The 23,730-nt window shown below is 38.1% G+C and overlaps 1 protein-coding gene and 1 long non-coding RNA gene across 2 annotated transcripts in view; one reads left to right on the forward strand and one right to left on the reverse strand.

Annotated features, from left to right (window-relative positions):
• The first annotated feature begins 175 nt into the window (after window positions 1-175).
• Window positions 176-23,730, forward strand: part of MYCT1 (MYC target 1) — a 38,002-nt gene continuing 14,447 nt past the window's right edge. Inside the window, exon 1 of the mRNA XM_080584397.1 lies at window positions 176-362. Within this exon, the coding sequence (XP_080440523.1) occupies window positions 311-362 (52 nt within the window). The 5' untranslated portion in view covers window positions 176-310. The remainder of the gene's footprint in view (window positions 363-23,730) is intronic.
• On the reverse strand, window positions 264-23,727 carry LOC308191707. Its single transcript, XR_013948222.1, has 3 exons — window positions 14,459-23,727; window positions 14,113-14,196; window positions 264-13,404 (listed from the first exon to the last, which is right to left on the reverse strand). It is a non-coding gene; the product is annotated as an uncharacterized lncRNA (long non-coding RNA).

The raw sequence follows: 23,730 nt of genomic DNA on the forward strand, positions 1-23,730 counted from the left end.
TTTTGGGGCTCAAAATATTTTGGGGCAGGAGCAGATTTGGTATTGTTCTAAGTCAATTCACTCAGGCTGAGGAAATGACGAGAAGGAAACTATTCCTCTGTCTCAGGAACCATGTGGGGCTCTAAGATAAGACAAGCAATTGCTAATTTGAGTCCACAAGCAGGAAATGTGATACATCTATTTCCTTTCAGACAAACAAAACAGTTCCCTGGCAGCACAAAAGCACTGCTTCTACCGCTAAATCTCAAAACATTCAGAAACTCATTGCTACACTGTGGAGATATTGTTTTGTATCTATCATTTGGATGTTATGGATAAAAACAGTACTTACTCTCTGACCACATGGCCACCAAAGTTTTGGGGTAAGCTTTCTGTTTCTTTTTGTAGAATATCATTAAAGTAGATGCTGAGTTTCACTGTTAATTGCCTTAAGAAATACATCTAGAGACTGCAAGCCTTAAGTTTGAAACAAAAGGTAATGAATAAATTTTGTCAGTATTTCTTGCAATGTGAAAGGTTGTTTTCCAAATATTTATTTGACAAGGTTTTATCATGATTTTTGACAAATCAAGACAGCAGAAACCTCCAGGACAGAACTAATTGTTTGACAAAGTCCATTACTGAAATCAGTGAAAAGGTATCTATTGACTTCAGTGTGTTTCAGATCAGGAAGACATTCTCAACTGTTTAATAGATGTCCTTAAATGGTAGACATGATTTGTTTCATCTTCTGACAAAAAAGAAATGGCAAACACTAAACATGTTGCAACCTCTGGAATACACTCTTAATCTTCCAGAATGTAAAATGAGTGGTAATTTTTGTGGTGTCTCGTGATCAGATTTGCCTTACTTTTTCCTCTGTGCATATTTTGATAATCCTCTATTATGACTGTTTTCCTTCACCCAGACCTGGAAATGGTGCATTAACTGATATGTATAGAGTGTGTACTGGTAAGATATTTTATACTGAAATTCATTTGAGGTAATCAGATTTGGTGACCTGATCTGTGGATTCTGTGGAATCCAGATTCTGTGGAGACTATTTCCATTCAAAATGCTCTATCAAGATATATTTAGCATTAATATGTATTACCATTTACAATTAGTGGGTATTGTTAGTGTGGATCATATTATATATTATGTGGATCATATTTATGTCTATTTTATTATTGTTATTGAGCAGTGACCCTTTCAAGAATCTGTGCGATATCTAAAGCTAAAAAATAATATTCATTAGCAAAACGGGGCTTTTGTTACATAGAAGCGTCCTGGGAAAACAGTGGAAAATAACAATACAAGAAGATTTAAAGAAGTTCCTTTATTTCCTTAGCATATGAAGCAAGAGTCTGTGGAATGCCAGCCACATGTTTCCTGCACTGACACATATATTTTCCTTTTGGGAGACCATGAGCAACTCATTTCATTTTTGTGTCTTGGGCAAGAAAGTGGGATAATCATACTGAATATCTTTGAGAAATACTTAGAGATTAACTGAAGAAAAAAATACTGTTATTAATGTTTAGTTTCTTATTGTCTGATGGAATTTGAAGAATAACTATAATTTTTGTAGAGTGGAACTACATATAATTCTAAAATGTTTCTTTCAGAACAAAAAATTGAAGGGCTTTCATCTGTATGTTAAGAATCTTTGTGTAAAGTTTTCTGTCCCTTGTTAATGCAGACTTAATTTTATTCTGAGATAAATTATTCTTTCACTCTCAAGTAAATATTCACATGAAACAGCAAAGTTATAAGAAACTCTAAGAATGAGCTATACCACTCAGATTGTGGGCAAGGTGTTCTCCATTTTCGTGAACAGTCAAAAAAAAAGAAGTATACAAAAGGTACTTAAAAAGTGAATATTTAATTTTCACAGCATGCAGAGCATGGAACTGGCTCCATTGGTGCTGCTGTTACACACTTTAAGGTACCTCTCAGTGTGCCAAACACTGGTCTTTCAATATGAAGAGCTGTATTTGACAACACAAAGCAACACATGCATGAGCACCTTAATGTTGAAAAGGCCAGTATCACCTCTCACCAGTATTACCCACCTGGCTTGCCAGGGATAAATATTGTCCCTAGCCCTGATTACCTCCCATTTGCCTGCGCTCTAACAGCAGATGAAGCTTTGTAAAGAGCTCACACCATCCTGGGAAGTAGAGATCTCTTGGGTTCTTCTTGTATTTTCTGATATAGTTAGAAGAGTTAATAACATTTATCCTTCCTTTCCTTTAGATATATCATATACATTAGACTAGGGAGGAACACAATCTAGTTAAGTATATAATCAACATCAGAACAAAATGACTGATGTAACCTCACTGTAAGAAAACATCTCTTACAAAGAAGTTCTATCTTTGTAACTACTAGAACTACAGTTCTAGTATTTGTTGACATCCTTGGAGATACATGAGGTAAAAATAAAACTGTGCATAATAGATATAAATATATATTTTTTATTAAATGAGAATGCAATATTTGAAACTCTGATATTTCAGGATAGGGTTTGAAACTATGGTTGTTTTTTTTTGTTTTGTTTTGTTTTTCAGAATATGTTTTCCAGTCTGTTACATTGTTTTTCTAAGCCACCCACCATGTATGAATACATTACAGAGATGTAGATCCTTTTCCTTGTGTGGGTGACTTCTCAGTAGCTCTCCTGGACTCAGCCAATGTGTAAATTTTAGCATGTATGTAACAGCTTGCTGAGAGAAAATTACTTTGTGGAGAAAAACTAGGTGCTGTAAAAATTGTTAGAGAAGATATTCATAATGATATTTAATTTCTTATAATTTCCTGAACCACCTATTGTCTAACAACTGGTTCCCTACTCTGGAAAATATACAGGCATCCTGTTTTCTAAAGCTGTCTGGTTTCCAATGGTAACTTCACACAAAGCATCTAAGAATTTTTTAAACAAATTAATTTGTCCTCTAATTATGTAAATCATAAATTTACACACATAAATCATTTTACAACTGCCCCAGGCCACTATCTCATGTTAAAAATTTGTATGAATAAAGCTGCATAGAAAAGGAAAAAATATATATATATTCATATGTAAGATAACATAGCATAAATCATACTATGTGAATTGCCTAAGTAGTCTAAATCTTCTATCTCAATTCATACCGATTCCTTAACACATTAATTAAAAAAAATAAATAATAAAAAAAAAAAAAACACAAACAAAAACTAAACAATTGAACACTTTTTTTTTGCAGGTTCATTTTAGAGGCCTGGAGAGTCAATAGCATGCTTAGTTTTACTTAGTTTTAGATCCTGCAGGCCAAGGAGTCTTAACTCTTCTGTTAAATTCAGGCTTCACTGTCATCATTCTGTTACATTTTTGAAATGCTAAATTATGCAGCAATGTAAAACAGAAGCAGCACTTTTGCTGGCCTAAAATAAATGTTGTGGGAAAGAAATAAAAAAAGGAATGTTAAAGTGTTAATGTTTTCTTCTAGTTTAAGTTAATGAGTTTCATGATAGAACTCCTGACCTTGTGAGCAAATATCTTCTGTGTAATATGCAGCGAGCATAAAGGCAGACATGCTGGAGTTCATGTAGGTTGTTGCAGCCCCTGGGATTCTGATTCCTGCTTTGTTAGCCATTGTTCCCTACTACAGAGGTTGCACAGTCTACTAACACATACCTATTTTTTTTTCGGAGAAGTTGGCTGAGCTACTGGAGAATGCAGAACACCTCTTTCAGGTGCCAGCTTTTATGAAGCTGTGTAACCTCTGCTTTCCCATAGTACATTACTTAGGCAGAGGTAGAAGCTTTTAAAGGCAGCCTCTGCTGAGCTTCAGCACCATTGGTATCTCATGGCAATGTAGACAGAGAATCTGCTTTTTTTTTTTTTTTTAATTTTTTATTGGTAGTCTCAAAGGGAGATTTGTTTTGGCATTAGCTCAGTGAGAAATTCAGGGTTTGGTATCCATCCATCAGCTACTAATCTCATTTTTTACTGTTTTAATATAGTCTTTATAGAGTTCGTTTTGATTTGTAAGTTAACAGAGGAAACAAAGATATTTCCATTTCAACCAGCAGTGCATTTCTTGTAATTCCTAAAAGCATTTTCAGTCACACAGAATTAAATACAATAAATGGCTTTTAGACAATACTGTTCCTCCAGTTTAAGTGGTAAAATACTTTCAGATCAGGAAATTCAATTTAAATATTACATTTGATGAATACGACAACAGCAGAGAGAAAAAGTGTGAGCAGGTATTAATCAGCATAAACATGGATCCCTAGACAATCCTTCAGTCTAGTTTTACTCAAGTATCTATTTAAGAAATGCAACATTACAATTTAATACCTTAAAAACATTAAGCCAGTACTTTTTCCCCCCTGAATCAGAATCCAGGATGTTATTTGTCTGGTATATGGAAAAATATTGTATGCCAGCTGGCTTTCAACATTTTAAGATTGAGAACTGTCTGGTATTGTCAATTTAAGCATTATCACTTGACTTTTGTAAGCTACAAACACACTCATGGTTTTAAATATAATGCCAAATTTTGCCTTTTCTCTCCCTTGTCTTTACCCAATGGTCTTCCCTCTATTAACATGTGTTTGTTTGCTCTAAAGAAGTCAGTCTATATACTCTGCTGGAAAATATGGACAATAGTTCACAGAATCACAGAATGGTTGAGATTGGAAGGGACCTCTGGAAGTCATCTGTTTCACCTCCCTGCTCAAGTAGGGACACCCAGAGTTGCTTGCCCTGGACTGTGTCCAGGCACGTTATGAAGACTGACAAGTTGGGAGATGCCACAACACCTCTGGGCAACCTATTAGTGAGCATATTATAATATACCGTGTTGTGTTACTGGTCTAGCAATAATGGTGGTTAAGGACTTCGAGTCATTCTCTTCATGAATTGAAATACTACTTGTGAAAGGGCAGCATTGATACAGCTCTCAAACTCTGAGAATTCCAACCTAAGTGGCCATGGGACATGATTTCTGTGCCAGTATCCCTTCAGAGTCTGTAGCAGTGGTGGACTAGAAGTAACAGTAGCAAGTTCAAGTTGCAAGTGTGAAAAGTAGCATTTGGATAATTGTGGTGACCAGGTTAAGCCTGCTGGCTTCCTCTCTGACTGGTGTGACAGGGCATTTCCAACATACTTAATGGGTGTTCTCACCTCATTCTCTGTGCTCCCTTTGACAAGTATCCCTCTAGTCTTGCCTGAGAAGCACCAGCTAAAAACTCCAGGAGCTGCCTTAACTGCCCTGCTGGAGATGTGGACAGGCAAAGATAGAATTTGAGGCTAGCCATGGAGCACTTGACAGCAGATTTGGCAGAAGTAGCTTCAACAGGTAGCTTCTTCCTAATCTGATGGCTGGAAAAGACCAGCATAAAATAGAGAATTCCAGAGAGTTTATATCCTGGAAGACTGGGCATTGCAGACTTGCAGGATGACTTTGCAGACTTTGTCAGTTCTGAATTTCTTTACTGTCGTTGTCTTTTTTCTTTTCCCTTTTTTTCTTTTTTTTTTTCTTTTCATTTAGTTAAGACAATATAGAAATAGTAGAGAAAAATATCCAGTGAGGATAAAAACTAAAAGCCAAACTCTTCAATATAGCTTGAGTGAGAGGGAAATGAGCAGAATGGTACCGTTAAGTGTTATCAGAAGAATGATTATTCCATATTGATTTGGTGAAGTCAAACATATCTGAAAGAATACAAGTCAGATCAAGGAGTTTGTACTGATGCCTCATTTACATCACAGAAAGACATATATAAAGAAAAAGCAGTTTTCATACTGAGTCTGCATCCCCCCTCCTGGCAAACAATGACTAAGTCTAGAGTGACAACTTTGCCACTCAGACTTCCCAGAGTACCCTATCATGCACTGCCTTAATGAGTCTGTGGTTTACTTAAGACTTGAATTTCAGAACCTGATATCTGGCTCATCAGGAATACTGAACTGTTGCTTAGGACTTGCACTCAGGGCTTGCAACATTTACTTGTCACATGATGTGTGACAGTAAAAAACTCAACTCATGAGCAGATTTCTGATTTCCTGATGGTGTTAGTATAAGACACAATTGCATGTAAACAACCACTCCATCCACCTCTCCCACTTATCTTTTCAAATCAAATAAAAGGCTCAAACTTCCAGGTTTTTTATTATAGATTTTCCAGGGTCCTGCTGTGTGTTTATTGTTTACCTAACTCTCTGTCTTCTGGCTAATGTTTTCTCCTTTATTTATTCAATCTGAAGACTTGAAAAAGCAAAAGTTGTACATCTCCAAAGCTACCTTTCCATAGACATACGCTTAAGACCTCTAGTAGCAAATGGCAGCTTTTCTTTCAGTCCCATTTCAAAGCAAAGTATATATTCTAACTGCAGAAAAAAGAGCTTGTTTCGAATAGCATGGAATCCAGTGATGCCATTGATTGGTTCTGGTATATGTCAGTGGCATGTGAACTTGGACAACCTAATATAAATGTAGTCTAATACATAAAATTATAAATAAAAAGAGTGTTTCAATTTCTATCTTAGTCAGAAAGGTCTCAAAATTCTCTGCTTTAAATGGCTGAAAAATTAAACTGGTGGAAAATTATACCCTTGAAATCTTTCCCCTGTTTTCAGCCCAGAAAGTATTGATCAGGTGCTCTAATTAGAGCATTATTCCTCTAAAATATGTGCAAAATATTGTCTGCACTAGAAAATTCTGTTGTTTGTGTGAATGGTATAATTGCATAACATTGCCTACAGTACCGAAAAATGTAGAGTATGCTTACAGCCCTTTGTTACAGTCTGGTATGGACAGACCAGTCCTTGTGTATGCAGATTTCCCTGGCTCTATCAAATAGCATGTCTGCAAACATACCTGGTTAAGTGTTTGCTTAGCTGTGCAGAGTAAAGGTAACTGTGACACGTAGCATCTTCCTCTTCCTCCACCAAGAAAGTGCCCTAAATTTGCTGCCCTAAATTTGTATCCATTTCAAATTGTGTTTAGACTCCTGAGGTAGCTATCCTAACATGGAGTAGAATACATTGATTCTTCCCAAATTCACTGAGAAACTAGAACTGCTTTATTTTCCTATGATTAGCTTGAACATAGAGCAGAGTGGCACCTCCAAAAGACATTACTGAAAATAAGCATAATTGGAGGCAGATTTTTAGTAGGGTTTCTGGAAGATAATACAGCTATTTTTTTCACATTTTGGGTGCTTATTTGAAAAAGTAGAGAAAACTACCCTGTGCTGCTTTGCATGAAAGTTGTGAAGATAAGACATTGAGGCAAAGTGTGACACAGAATCAGACAGAAAGCTGATTCTGTTTTTGTAAATGTTTCCTGTAAATACATATATTTTTTCAAGTACATTTGTCTGAGGACTAGGTGTACAACACAGATATAAAATATGACACATTTAAACAATTCTGTGAAAGACAATGAGATCTCTATATTAATATTAGTTACATCTTTTTAATTTTTTGTTTCTTATTACCAGTCTTAAATTGAATGTGCCTACAAGGTCTTTCTCCAGCTCCTCAGTGAAACATTATGATACCAGAAATTTAATAGTGGTGTCTTATTTTCAGATCATTTAACCAGAGATTTCATTTCAATGAGTAACATTTTTTTCATACTGATGAAGAATAATTGCAATATATTTGCATGGTGAAATTGCAGAAATCAGGACTGTGAAAATCCTATATAGCTCATCATGACATGGACCAGTTTTATTTTTTGTCCATCACAAATGCCACACAGTGGGACCTCAGTCAGACTCCAAGAACACAGAACACAGAAATGAATAAATAATGGTAACATGGATAAATCTCAGCTTCATCTGTATAGAAACCACGACAGGCTTCTTTTTCTCCCCTTGGAAAGGGCTGTAGGGTTGTGCATCCTCCCACACCCAGAAGTTTCAGAATAATTTATGCTGAATGGCTTTGGGAGCAACAGAGATTTCCCTGGACTAATGGCATTTTTTTAAAAAAAAAATTTTTCCCCTTTCATTGTGGTTGACTAAATACTAAATCATGAAAATCCTCTGATAGAAATGTAGAAAAAGTCACATAACTAAAACCCCTGGTACTTCTCAAGTACTCAAGCGGCCAGAAGCTGATTTAAGTAGTCCACACAAATTTGATAATGATCATGGTAACTAGAGGACTACTGGGGCAAGGAAGACCCAAATGTGCCACCTCTCCTCTCTCCTCTGGCTGAAGCTGTTAAGATCTCTGTAAGAAAGAGGGATCTACCAGGTCAAGGTCATTAGCAGATCTTCCTGTTTCTGGTTAGCCTGACCACAGCCTGAGCTGACTTGGGATGTGTTATGAGGCATCAGCAGAGCAGCCTGGGATAGTGACTCAGACAGGACAAAGCTTTCATATAAATAGTGCTAATGCTGAGAGAAATGGCAACAAGGTTGTGGGTTTAACTGAAGGAAGAAAAAGTATAGCATGTGATGGTGAGGCATTAGCAATAATAGCAAACATAGCATTGTGTGAACATCAGTCCTTCAGCGGCAACAATGACAGCAATTAATCCTTCTGTTCTGTAACACTTGGGGTCTCCAGCTCCTTCTGTGAAGTTCTCAAGGAATATGCCCATAAAAAATGAGAAAATAATCTATGAGGTATTATGTAATAAAAAGGAAGCTGTTGCTCATCTTCCCCATTTCATCTTCAGAATATAGCATGTCTCTGTCTTCCTCAGCTTTATTTGAGAATAAATGATTTGAATGACAGATTTTCAACTAGATTTCTTATTCATGTGGCAATTTTGCCGGAACTGCTGTGCTTTCGTGCTTCGTTGTCTTCCAGTGTTGTTGAAAAACACCTAAAACAACTAGGCCAGAGATGTTCTGCTGTACCTTCTAATGTTTATGCTGGTGCCAGACTACTGCAGGAAGCCAACACTTCCTCTCTGTTTCATCAGGGACAGGAGTCAAGGTCATACACCAAATCTAAATGTACTCTTCCCACAATAATTTCTCTAGGAAACAGAACTATGTCTTAGCCTTATGCCATGTTTTATTTTTTGGCTATCTGGCTATATTCTGAAGTTACTGTTTTCAATCGACTACTGGACCATTACCATTTTATATAAACCCCATATAAGAATTTATCAGATAAATCATATACTTTCTTCACAAGGTTCAGGCTGACCACACTATTCCAATTTTAATATAATTACATTTATTTTGCTGTCAGTTAAGTAAAAGTTTTGACAAGCATGTGAAACTTAATCCCTCACATTACTGAAGGTAAGGTTTTATATCAATAATCAGTCCTTGCATTCAGGGAGCTAATATGTAAATCCATTCCAAGATCTTATGTGCAGGCTTGTCAGAGAGATAAAAGTATATATTAATGAGGGACCGATTTTTTTCCTTGTCATTCTTCTGGCAAGCCCAAAGAAATACGTATTACTGCAGATGAATAAAAGAAACAAACTGAGGAGATGAGACCAGTCTTATACGTACATGCTGTCTATTCAGAGCACGATTTCTTCCCTGTGTATAAATTATTCTTTTAAAGTGAATCTGTCATCCTCAGGCTGTGTTTTGCTGCCTCCTAATTACTGCTTCTTTCCTCCTTTCCTCTCCCCCCACTATACAACCACTGATTTATCAAATGCTTAACTATGTTTGGCAGGAAGGATATAGATCTAAGGTAGTTGAGTTAAGAGGCAAAGTTTCTTCATAGTATTATTTAATTAATCAAACACAAAGTGTATACACATTTTGGCAGGTACACCCACTGTGTTGACTGTGTATTGCTGCTTGTTGTCACATGAGCTAGCTGCCAAGAAAATCATGTTTTATTTATCCACTGAACCCAGAAATCTCATTTTCAGGAAATTATGTATATTCCTTCTTCCAACCACCACGGCAGTGAATGAGTTGATATCAGCAAAGACATAATAAAAGTATCTTCCTTGTGAACTTTTTGCTAAAGACAAACCCCACGTAGCTGTATGCTCAGCTGTTAGAGCATAGCAAGATTTTGATTCAGAAGTGTTAATCTCAGCAAATTCTGGGTATGCTGAGACTCTGTCTCAGTTCTTCTTGTAGAAACTGTTAGAGGCAAATACTCTTTATTTGTATTTTATACTCAATTTCCCATTTTGCCATTGTAGCTCATTCAACCAGGAGCTGAAAACCTTTTTGAGCCAAATGAATGGTTTGAGTGGTGTCATTTTCCTTGCACAAGAGATTAATATGAAGTTTGCAGATGGCATGAGAGGTCCACAATCAAAAAAAGAGCACAAAATAAAACCAAGATTCAAGAATGACCCTTTTTGTCTTTGTAGGATCATCTTCATTTTATAACCTTATGCCTTTGGCTGGGAAAAAATAATAATAATAAAAAAAAGCCTATACATTGCGGTTCATACTGGCTATGGCACATTTTCTTACTTTTCAAAGCAGAAGTTTCACTTTCTACACAGCCTTAATAAAAGGTACATATACTATAAAATACTTAAGTTTTAACAACCAATTCAAGGTTGTGCTCCTAAAAACTCTTAACCAATATAAATGTAATTTATTGCATTCTTGGGATGTAGTAGATTTGTTTCCAATATGATTAATAAATCCCTTTTTGTCTGAGGAAACAGAAAAGAGAGTTAGGAGAGTTTGATTTTTATGTATTGAAAAACAGGACAGTTTTAACTTCACTTATTTGTTACATAGCTTCAATCAAAACTGTATCAACAATACAAATATATACAGCATTGTTATGAAATGATGGCTAGAAAATTTTCAGCAAAATAGTTGAGAGAGAAAAAGAAAAGGAAAACAAACAAACAAACAAAACAAACAGACTGTTCAATGCAATGCAAAAACTTCTTAAGGGTTGTGCACATGTTTGCTAAAGGAAACAACCAAGGCATTTTCTGCTTCTCAACAGAGGCCTCTACTTTATTCAGTCATCTTATTTGCTGAAGAAAATAAATTCACTGACTCAGAGATTTGAATTCCCAATCCGATGTCTTAACACACACTTGTGATATTTGACCATTTAACTGTCCTCTCCTCATTTTAAACCCTTTGTTTTAAAAGTTATCTTATATTGATGCCATCTCTCAGTTACCCAGAGTAATGCAGGCAGAATACAAATGAAGAAGGAGACCATTGATGGCTCAGCTGATTGAGATGTGCAGGAGTCTCTGGTAAGCAAAGCTTGGACCAGACCCTGCACCTGGAGCAAACAGAGCCCAGTGCAAGCATAGCCTTCCAGACACTGCTGGCTCATGTGAGACAAATGTCATTGTCCCACTGCATACCAAAACTCCATCCTGAATCATCTGCCCTGGATCATCAAGAGTTGACTAAAAGTCCAGATCAATAATAATCCCACTTAGAAATCACACCAACATTTATCAGCTTGTGGTTGCACAGATTTTTGTCAGTACCACTTAACTAGATCTCCTAGACCAAACTGAAGTAGATACTCATATCCATACTTGATAAAGGAGAAATTTCAGAACCATATTGTCACACAGGAAGTACTGGGAGAAATAAAGCTCAAATTTCTGAACTACGGATAGGTAACTGCAGAGTACAGTACTACCACATATGAACACACTTAGGTATTCTCAAAATTACATATTCACGGCAATATTTGTTCCCTGAGGAAGATAAATAAGCAGGAAGATAAGCAGGAGGTTTATTTTTTTATTTATTTTGCATTACTGGATACAGTTTAAGTATTTCTGTAATGAAAAATGTAGGAAAATATTATTTAAATAGAGATCCCTCTTCCTGCTGCTTGAACACAGGTTTATTGAATACTTTAGGATACTTTAGATTATTACTCATCAAAGTTCACAAACAGCTCCTCTTCCTTCCATTCTTCAACTTTGTACAACTTTCTTCATTTCCACCCAAAGAAGGACATAGTTTTAGCAAACTCTCTCTCTCAAAAAAAAAAAAAAAAAAAAAAAAAGGAGAGCGACTACAAATAGAACAATAAATACTATTTTCATTTTTTCATTAAAGGCTACTTTTGAACAAGCAATACACAAGTTAAAGCTGTCAGCAGAAAGCAGAATATTCTGTGCCAGTATCTCAAAGACAGTAGAGTTTTGAGTGAGAAGAGCTGCTTTTGAGAAACTTTACCATTTTGGGCCTCATTAGATTTCCTACAGCTTCTGCCAAGATGCACATATGTATCTGTTTCTTTCATTTTGTCAGCACTAGCATATATGATGGACATTTACAATAGAGACTAAAAGAGATGGAACTGTAAAAAGGAGAGTACTATACTCCTGGAAGCAGCTGGGCAGCCCTGGGCAACAAGGAGCAGAAACAAGGCTTCTTGCCAAAAGAAGGAGGCACTTATGCCCCAGCAGCAAACGTGTAGAGGTTGCAGCACTTTGAAAACATCCCGCATTGAGAACCACTGTTTGTAGGATTTATGAGACAAGCTGAAATGTGGTTATGTTAGTGGTTTTTTTTGAACGCACCTTGTCACTCTGAGTTTTCTCCCTTTTAAAATATTCTACTTTATGTTCTGGTAAGACTTAAGTTATCAGTATGAACACTTCTTATCTTTTTGTGTATTTTCACAGTAAGAACAAGTGTGTCCTGATTTGTGTTTCTTTGGTCTCAGACCACATGCAGCAGAATTGCTGTGGTGGGACTGAGGATGATTATAAATTATTCCTTGCGCTACAGACTTCCTAGTAACTTGGAAAAAAAAATAAGAACTCTGTTCTAACTTTGGATTTCTTCTGCTTTCTTGAATGTAGCTTTCTTTTCTTTTATGTTTCCTCCTTAACTTTAGGAATTTCAAGAAATTGTCCTTATAATATTAGGATATCACTCTAGCCACTCATGCTCTGACCATATAGGAAAAGATTTTATTCTCAGGATCTGTAAAATAATCTTATCAATTACATAATAACTATAAAATCATATTGCACTCTGGCAAATTGTGTTTTACTGTTTAGCTTAGGTTTATGCAGAGGACATATAGCTTAGGCCTATGCTCTGGTTTTGTGGGTATGATAAGAATGCCTTGCCAGAATACTGTTTGCTGCACAAGCAAAAAAGATCGCAATTACATTACTGTCTTTGTAGTGCATTAGGAATTATAATGAAACCACATGGTAACAAAGTTTCTATCTCTGCACAAAGAAATCTTTGCTTTGTTTTATATAGTTATGCCAAAGGTATGAAATTAAATATGCCGACATCTCCATCTTAGATGTTTCCTTCTGATTATTAGAGTTACTCTTTATTTATCATTCCAGTAAAATTCAACTGCCAGTAATATCAATGGACCATTATTAACTCTGAGTTGGTTTATAGGATTTTGAGATAGCATATCCCAGTGTTCTGGATTTTTATCATGATGAATGACGGTATTAGTAAACAAAGAAGATGTCCTCTAATGCATGGAGTTCATTCTGGACATAGCTGGATAGCAAGAAAGAGGAATTTAAGAACAGAATTAACATCATGTTTCACAATAAGTACATATATTTGCAAAGAAAAACAAATCTGTACAAACTGTACTTCACTAGGCTTATAAATATTTATTTCTGTTGTGCCACAGTACACCCTACTTTCAATGCCTCTGCAAAATGCTAGTTCTAAAGTGCTTATGGCAGCATAATTCAGAGTCTGAGTTTTCAGATACTATTAAGTTCTCCTCTACCCTTCATCAAATGCTCATTGTTAGGTTTTCTGACACCCTATTTTATTAGAGTTAAGGTATTTTACGTACTGTTTAGATTTCCACCATGAATTTCCAGCAGAGGGCAATCTTGTTCCTACGTTGGTGGCTCATTTGAGAAATAAACCTACTAGTAAACAGCTGTTCCTTCTGCAATTCAAAAGGGGGATTAATCCAAGGGCATAGGCTATGCAATTTTTTTTCCTTGTCATTTACTTAATAAATTTTCAGAAACTTCTAGAACTTATCTCAACTTCTCAAAGAATGTTTTAGAAACTGAAAAAAAAATAACATCTCTATGGGCCTTGAGCTGTCGTCTATATTACTTTTGTTGTTTTGTTTTGTTTCTCCAAGACAGGATTAACTACATTACAAAAACCCTTGATTAATATATATTTTTAAAATCTTTAATATGTGTAGATGTGTTACCCACCTGGAATAGTTCTTACCTGTCCTTATAGATAGAAACACATTTTGCACTTTTAATCTGAATATCCTTTGCTTTATTTTAAACCCAGTACTTTTTACGTGATCTGTAGAAGACATAGAAACTTTATTTGCAGCAACAGTTCATTTAATAGAAGTGGGAGAATTACTTTTACTTGCTGCAGAAAAGGATCTAGCAATAGCACGAGCTGAAATTTCTGACATTCTGACAGCCTAACTATCTTGTTTTATTAGTTCTTGTGTCCCACACAGTCTGCGTTTCAGCTTTTTTTTTTTTTTTTCCCCCACAAATTCTGTTTTCTAAACCTCACTATCTTCATCTGGTTGCTTTCTGGATATCACAGTTACCTGAATCAGCCTGTGCTGTAGACAATTCCTCTCCCTCTTTTCACATGTGCTGTGTGACCTTTCTTAACATTTGCCATGACTAAGATCACAGCTGGCTGCTTTCACAAAGCAAGTGATTCGCCCACCCATCTGAATCATGGGCTGCCTACAAATGATTAATGAGAGGCTGGTTTGCTAATACAATTAGTGACAACGATCAGGAAGATAGTAATGTCAACACTTGTCAGTTACAGAGAAATTGTTTTTTTCTGAACTCAGCATGACAACAGCAGCACAAGAGTTGGTTTCTACTGCCAGCCCCAGCCTCAAGTTAAATTTTCTTGGAGTTCCTAGAGCCAGTATAAAATCTTCGGTACTTCAAATCAGTTGAGATCTTCTGTGCTGGGAAAAAATGGTGGCTCTTCGGGTGTAGGGTATTCTCCCTTTCCACACTCACTGTCTGGGATGCATGAGGAGGAATAGCTGCAGCCTCTCCAGCTTACACCTGCACATTTAAAGGGGGCTTACAAAAAAAGATGGAGAGTGACTTTTTACATAGGCAGCTAGTGATAGGACAAAAGGGAATGGTTTTAAACTAAGGGAGGTGTGGTTTAGATTTTATTTTAGGGGGAAGTTCTTTACTCAGAGGGTGTTGAGACACTGGCACAGGTTGCCCGGAGAAGCTGTGGATGCCCCATCCCTGGAGGTGTTCAAGACCAGGTTGGATGGGACTTTGAGCAACCTGATCTAGTGGGAGGTGTCTACCTGTGGCAGGGGGGCTGGAACTAGATGATCTTTAAGGTCCCTTCCAAGCCAAGTCATTCTATGATTCTGTGATTTTCTATAGCTGCAGGAAGATTCTATGAGTTTGTTAAAATTTTGACAGATCTTGGCTCCTGCTGTTAGGTTTTGCACCAACTGGGCTAAGTTACAAACATGCGCTGTTCACTGTGATGAACTTCACTTCAAAAGTCACCAAGACTCCAGTAAAACAGTATCTCAACCATTCTTACTAGTCAGGTTACTAGATTTGTCATTCATAAGTAAGTGCAATTCATACCTAAATACACTAGCTGGTGCTCAATGCTAAGCTGTGCAATGGTCAGGAATGTATTCCAATTCTGGTTTGTAAGTTTTTATACCATTTTTTGTCACTAAGTGTTCATTTGGGAAAAAAAAAAAACATAGGGTGAGACAAAAGCTGAGCTGGATTTCTCCATGCCTGACGTCAAAGCCTCTGCCAGTTGTCAAGGTCTTTCACCTCAGGGACAAGGCAGTGCGTGTGTGTGTAAGCATGTGTGCATGTAGGGGAATGACTGCTTAATTATTTGGACATGTTTTGAGTCACTGGCATGTGGCATGGCATAAAGGAAGGAGTTCATAAAAATGTGAGATGGAAAGAATTAAAATGGAACAAAATTTAGAATTCTCCTGTTTGGATGGAAAATATAAAAATATCTCATTTCCACCATACAACATGGTAGTATGTTCTGATACTTTTCATGTTTATCACTTCTCTGTCACTTCTGAGGGACAGAAAAGAACTGAGAAACATTGACACTTTACGAAGCAACAAGAAAATACCTGTGAATTGTCCCAGAAGAATTAGGGAGGGCTCCTCTAAAAAGGTGATGAAGCCATTAACTCAGCTGAAGTGTCTCTATACCAATGCACGCAGCATGGAAAATGAGCAGGAGGAGTTGGAAACCAGTGTGCTCACGAAACTGTGACCTAATTGGTATCACAGAAATGTGGTGGGACAAATCACACAACTGCAGCACTGTAATTGAGGGCTACAAACTTTTCATAACAGAGAGGAAACAAGAGATAAGGCTGTTTCCCCCTATGTTAAGGAGTGGGTAGATTGCAAAGAGCTACCTCAGAAACAACCACAAACAGGTTGAGAGCCTAGGGATAAAAGTTAAGGACTGGACCAATAAAGGATACCATGTGGTTGGGGTCTATTACAGGCTGCCTGATCAAGGGAACCCTGTTGCTGAGGCCTTCCTGCTTCAGCTACAAGAAGCACCATACTCACACGCTCTCATCCTGGTGGGGGATTTCAGCCACCTGGATGTCTGCTGGGAAAGCAGCGCAGCAGGCTGCAAGCAATCCAGGAGACTCCTGGAGTGCGTTGAGGATAGCTTCCTGGGCCAGGAATTGACAAACTGATCAGAGGAGAAGTGTTACTGGACCCAGTGCTCACCAGTGCAAATAAAGTCATGAAAGAGTTTAAGACTGGCGGCTGTCTAGGCTGCAGCACCTACACCCTGGTTGAATTTTTGATCTCAAGGAATATATACCTGTCAAAGAGCAAAGTCAGCGCCCACAATTTCTAAAGAGAGAACTTCCAGATGCTTTAGGAATAGTGGATGAGATCCCCCCAGACACTGTCCTTACAGACAGGGGAACTGGTAAGAGCTAGTAACTCTTTAAGGATGCTTTTCTTAGAGCACAAGAACTCTCCATCCCCCTGCATAAGAAAGTGGACAGGGAGGGCAGGAACCCGGGATGGCTGAGCAGGGACCTGCTGGTCAAACTGAGGTACAAGAAGGAAATGCACAGGCAGTAGAAGCAGGGACATGTGGCCTGGGAAGAGTACAGGGATGCTGTCTGGATGTGCAGAGATGGGATCAGGAAAACCAAGGTATAGAAGGAACTAAAATTTATGTGGGATTCAAAGAGTAACAGGAAAGAATTCTATAGTTACATGGGTCAAAAAAGAAAGGCCAAGGAGAGTGTACCCCTTCAGATAAATGAGAAGGGAGTACTGGTAACAACAGACATGGAGGAGGCTGAGGTGCTCAACTAATTCTTTGCCTCTTGCCATTCTTGGCAATCAATGGCAGTCAGGCATCTCATGTCACTGCATCAACAGAGTGGCCAGCAGGTTGAAGAAGGGGATTGTCCCACTCTGCTCTGCATCTTGTGAGGTCCCTCTTGGAGTATTACATCCAGGTCTGGGGCCCCCAGCACAAGAAGGATGTGGACCTGTTAGAGCGGGTCCAGAGGAGGGCCACGAAGTTGATCAGAGAGCTGGGGCACCTCTTCTGTGAAGACAAGCTGAGAGAGCTGGGGATGTTCAGCTTGGAAAAGAGAGAGCTCTGGGGAGACCTCACTGTGGTCTTTCGGTACTTAAAGGGGGCTTATAGAAAAGATGGAGAATGATCTTTTTACACAGGCAGATAGTGATAGGACAAAAGGGAATGGTTTTAAACTAAAAGAGGAGAAATTTAGGTTAGATATCAGGAAGAAATTCTTTACTCAGAGCACCCTCCGTGTACCAGTAAGGTGCTGGACCAGGTTTCCCAGAGTGGTTGTGGATGCTCTGTCCCTAAAGGTGTTTAAGGCCAGGTTGGCTGGGGCCCTGGATAACTTGATCTAGTGGGTGGCATCCCTGACCATGTTGGGGGTGTTGGAACTAGATGATCCCTAGATGAGGTCCCTTCCAACCCAAGCCATACTATGATTCTATAATGTCTTATAGAGTTGAAATCAAGCAGCTTGTATGTGATGTGTTCTGTAAACAAACTTGCTGGTGTCCCCATAAAATAAAGTTTGCATGTCATGTATAAAATGCCTCATCCTAGTTTTAAGTAGGTGGAAGAAAAAGCAAATGGGAAAACTACTCTCAGTTGCTGAAGTAAATAGAAAGGATCTTGCGCTAACATAATATGAGTAAAGCATCTCTATAAAAACCTGAGTTTGGATGCAGAACAATGCCATACTTGACTGACAAACTACCTTACCAGGTATCATAACTTTAAGATAAATCTACTTAATTATTTCAGCTTTAATAAAGCAACAACAACATCAAAATATTAATAGCCCCGAAACATAAAGTAGATTGCAATATTTGTAAGCCATCTACTAGAAATTAATGATCTACTAGACATCTACTAGACATCAAATGTGTAGGCATCATCTCACTGTAGGGGTGTTTTCTACATCCTTGTGCTTAGCAATAGCATGAGCAGAACAGATGCTAGGAAGGCTGGCTGGTTCTTTATTAGTTATTATTGGCAATGATGCAGTTCAGATTCAAGTCATACATACACAGCCTGGCTAAATGGTTTCTATCTCTCTGCTCCCTGCATTCAATACCTTTTGCTCCCCCCCCACCCCCCTTCCCCCTCCCCGATGATTCTTACCCTTGGAAGCTCTCACTGAAGTTGCTGCTTTCATGATTTTGAAAGATACTACTTAACCCTTCATGTACTTGTCCAGTTGAAAAATTTGCAAATGTGTATTTCCTTGCAGGGTAAGGAAAATCTTGTGTCTGCCTTAACTTTTCACACTGGTTAATTGATCATAATAAGGCTATAGGAAATATGCAGGTCCAGGGGATTTCCTGAGTTCAGGGAGCAGCATGTTGCTCCAGCCTCTATACAGCCAGAGATAATGACAAGAGAAAATTTTCCTTGGGAAAATTCTTACATTTTAGTGGAGCAAAATCCAGAGTGAAATTTGAATGAATCCTCAATGCAAATGTGTTTTAAACTCAAAGGGATGTCTTGCTATCTGTTGTGGTTCATGAAAATGAAAGGAAAACGAAAGCCTCACAGAAACAAGATATTGACCTGAGTACATATGCAAGGATCCTGTTAAGCTCCATGATAGAGGCAGGATCCTCCATCATGAAAAGAAAATCTATTTCATGAAGAGTTTAGCTGATCCAGGGACTGACAAGTCAAAGTAGGGATTATGTTAATTTTTGGTGAGGTATACCCCAAGGTATACCTTCTCAGAAGATTTACTGATCAGTATAAGCCCTCTTTGGCTGGCCTTGCTACTGATGCCCAAATTGGATGGAAAGAACTTATTTCAGGGCCATAACGAGGAAAAGCACCTTATCAGCCAGTCTATCATCTTTACTAATAACATGTCCAAATTTCTTCTGTGTGGTTCTACAGATTGTTAAAGATTATCAACTGCATAGGATGTATACTAACACTTCATACATACAGGTCATGGAATTTTATAAAGGGCTTAAAGCCAGCTACAACAACCAAGAAAAAACTTTGCATAGAAATACCTTGCATTGTATAGAAAAAGAAAAAGAAAAAAAAAATAGAGAGAGAGAGAAGAAAAAAAAAAAAAGCCTTGCAAATATGTAGTACTCCCTTTGATTCTGCATGTAGAAATTCACGAGGAGAGAACAGAAGGAATTCAGGAGTTGCCCAATGTGGACAAAAGTTGGCCTGATGGACACATGCTAGCTTGGCATTCAGATCTAGGGGTAACCTTTAGGAGACATGGGAGGCTGTGGGTTCCAAACCTTTCACCTTTTGACATGGACATATTGAAAGGACCACAGATAAGAAAAGTGATGTAGCTCAGATATTCAATTGTTAAACATGCAGCAGGCTTGTGTTATGTTTATTTCTTTTTATCTTTTTATTTCTGGCTTTGTACCTCAAAGTCTGTCCTTTCTTATTGCTAAATATATATATATATATATCTTTATTCTTCACTTCAGCTGGTGTTAGGGGTCAGGTGTTAGGGGTCAGAGTTGTAAAATTGGTGAGATGATGTACCCAATATTTTCAATTGTAACATAAGCAAATAAAGTGGAAAGTGTGAGCAGCCTGAGAAACATACAGATCAAAATATATTTAGGGGACCAGCACCAAAGGAGTTATTGTCAGCATTCCTACCTCATCCCTATTTTTTTTTCCTCCCTTTTCTTCTAAAAAGAAGGGGACAGAATGACTTGCAAAGCTCTTAGCAAACTATAGGGTATTATAATGGCTCCCTAGGAGATACATCCTGGTAGTATTGCTCTGACTTTCTTGAAAGACTGGTTCTGTCCTGGCACTGCCCCGATTAAGGAAGAGAAAAACAACTCTGTGGAAGCCAGCTGTTCCCCTCAAAATCCCAGGTGCAGCAAGTCCCTCCCTGCCTTTGATCTTTTCCTCTGTTTTGTAGTATTTTCTCCAATGCACCTCAGGGCTGTGATCACTGGACGTTCTAAAGAGGAAATCAATGGGCATAGATTTACAATTCTTCAGTGTAAGTTTTTAAACCTGAATTACATTTCAGTGAAATTCATCCTCTGCAGGGAGTCAACAAAAAGTAAGTTTGGCTTATTAGTGTGCCCCCACAGTTCCCACTGATGTCAGGGAGAGTCTGGGAATAGAAAGAATAAAGTGCCTGTAACCCATGGGTCTAGTGATATTTCTATAATAGGAACCAGAAGGATTAAATGTAGGTACAAACTGAAATGAGAGCATATGGAGTACTGCATGGGGACTGCAATAATCAGTGTCAACCCAGCTGAGTTTCCCCAGGGAATAATTTGACCCTCTATTTTTGCATTCAAATACAGAGGTAGAAAACTAAAAGAATCAAAGAAGTTAAAGTAAATGAAGACATTATGAAAAGGGATAATTGTTTGTGCTGTACCACCAGCACAGGGGAAGAGCACGTGGGAAGGACTGAAGAGCTACACTCAATACTTTTGTCAATTCCCTCATCTGCTTTTAACAGTGTGAAATGCCAATTTGACCGTGCAGGTGGTGAAAATTATACCTAGAGGGATGCAGAGACAAATTCTCACCATGGTGCACAGCAGCCCCAGAGTCAGGTATGCTGGTGCAGCTTGCTGCGCTTCTGCTTACACTGGAGGATGCTGAGTCTCATAGAGGGCCCCTTCTCTTCCTCCCTGCTGGAGTCAAGATACCAAGCAGGAGCGGGGATACTTGGAAGCAGCACAGCCCCCTGTGCCTGGGGGATTCCTTGGCAGTCTCAAAATATAACAATGTACCTAGCATTCTAGTCAAGGTGTGAAATAAATCAACCTAAGAAAGGATTAGCTCTTGCTCCACTTTCTCATGGCCATAGAAGGATGGAAGTAGGGGCATTCATACAGCAGCTCAGGCCCTTGCAAAGTGCTGTCATTAGGACAACTCCTGGGCTCTCCTCACTGGAGGCCACCGAAATCTGTCTCTCTTTTCCTCCCAGTATGAGGAGGAATTTGCAGTAACAGGTGTTAAACACATTAAAACATAATAGCCTGCTCCTGACCAAAAAAAAAAAAAAAAAAAAAAAAGTGGCACAGTAAGGCCTGCTGTGTCTCTGAAGATGTTTTAATAAAGGGCAGAATCATTATGCATTTATCAGAAGACTGCTGATGGTGATGGGGCTCTGATCTGTGGTCCAGAGTTGTAGTACAGGATGCTGCTGCCTGTGGGTTCCTGCAAAAAGCAGACCAGACAATTGACCTTTGCCTGCAGAATACCCAATCAAGAGTTTCTTAGTTGTAAAAAATGAGGGATTAAAGAAAAAAAATGTATTTTGGGTCAAGTCTGGTCCACCTCTGATCTGAGGGACAATAAAGTGTTCCTAACAGCGAGCTGTGCTCTGCAACAATACCCAATGCTTTATGCCCCCAGCCTTTACTTTATTCTGCCTTTTGCAAAGTCTAGTGGTCAGACACCAGCAACAATAGTGTTCTATAGGCATCCAAAATGCCAGTGGCTTAATTAGAACTTAAATTTTCTGGGCATCCTGAAACTTCATATCTTTCGTGAAAAATACAGAGTGAATAAACTTGGGTAGGAGATTCACAATTATGTCAATAGTATGTGATAACGTTATTCTGTCTAAAACCCTTCACTGAAGGGTGAAAAGAAGAAAGAAGGTAGATAAGGAATTCCTTTCCTTATTCCTTTCCAATTTCCTTTTTAACAGGAATGTTTCACAAACATCATAACATAACAGAGACAACACCACAAACAGAATAAATGTTTCAAATATTTTCATGGTTCTTTTTCACTCGTTTCCTCTTTGCTCCATGGGTAGTCAACACAGAGTTTCATCTTGTTTGTGATCCAACCACTATTTGTATTTTTAGGGAATATATAAAGGTTTTGCATTCATTTCAGGCCTCATCCATGATCAAAAATATGCGTCTAAATTTTTTAGTATGCCAAAAAAAGCTGGTGCTGAGTTGTAAATGACAAGTTTTCTGAAGCAACTAACCTATTCTTAGAAATATGTGAGGAAAAATTCTTATTCTTCTACCTGGTGATACCGTGTGGGGGAGAAAATGACCCTAGTCATGCTCCTTTTTTTTTTTTTTTTTTTTTTTTTACTTTCTGATCTCTTAATGCTAGAAAACAGGTATAAAAGAGCTATAAATATACTTTTCCTAATGGCAGATTAATGCATCTTCAAATTAGTTGTGGGGGATGGGAAATACATAAGGGACTTAGTATTACTAATGGTTATCTCTGACCTAAATCATTTAGGATATGGTAATTCACATTAATTACTAAGAGGATTTAAAGTGTCTTTTACTCAGCAGTAAAAGGCTGGGACGTGTTTTCATGTTGTAATAAATACAAGACTTAATCCATTAAGAACATGGCAGAAGCTACATCTCAGTTGTAATAGGTGAGTTAGCAAACACGTACATGTAGAATAAAAATATCTATTAAAAAGTCCTCGAGTCTTCATTAATCCATACTTTATAGTGTTCACAGAAGTAAATGTTTGGCAGTTTTACAGCACACCTTGGTGTTACTGGGTGGCCATTTCTGGGATAGACTAAAATCTTTGCATCATACCAGAGACTGGTAGGAAGTGCAGTCTACTTTCTGGATGTTGTTGAATTAAGCAAATTAAAGAAAAAAAAATAGCACAGCACAAGAAGGATGTTGATCTCTTAGAAAAAGTTCAGGGGAGGGCCACGAAGTTGATCAGAGGGTTGGAGCACCACTCTTATGAAGAAAGGCAGAGAAACATGTGGCTGTTCAGCCCAGAGAAGAGAAGGCTCCAGGGTGACTGTATTGCAGCTTTTCAATACTTAAAAGGGGATTATAAAAAAGATGAAGAACAACTTTTTGCTCAGTCATGTAGTGACAGGACAAGGGGGAATGGTCTTAAACTAAAAGAGGGGAGATTTAGATTACAGATTAGGAGGAAATTCTTCACGATAAGGGTGGTGGGGCACTGGCTCAGGTTGCCCAGAGAAGCTGTGGATGCCTCATCCCTGGAGGTATTCAAGGCCAGGTTGGATGAGGCCCTGAGCAACCTGATCTAGTGGGTGGCATCCCTGCCTATGGCAGGGGTGTTGGAACTAGATGATCTATAATGTCCCTTGCAACCCAAGACATTCTATGATTTTATCATACTATAACAGTATGAATTGCTGTGTTTATGCTGTAAGACTCATGTCTTACAAACAAAAATCTTAGAGTGTGCTCATCTTTTAAGGAGGTTGCCATGTTCAAATCATCTTCAAGCAGGGATATTCTTCAGGACTGATAAATTAACTCTGCTGTGTATTT

This window comes from Anser brachyrhynchus, assembly GCF_964034855.1.
Source record: "Anser brachyrhynchus genome assembly, chromosome: 3".
In the NCBI taxonomy this organism is placed as follows: domain Eukaryota; kingdom Metazoa; phylum Chordata; class Aves; order Anseriformes; family Anatidae; genus Anser; species Anser brachyrhynchus.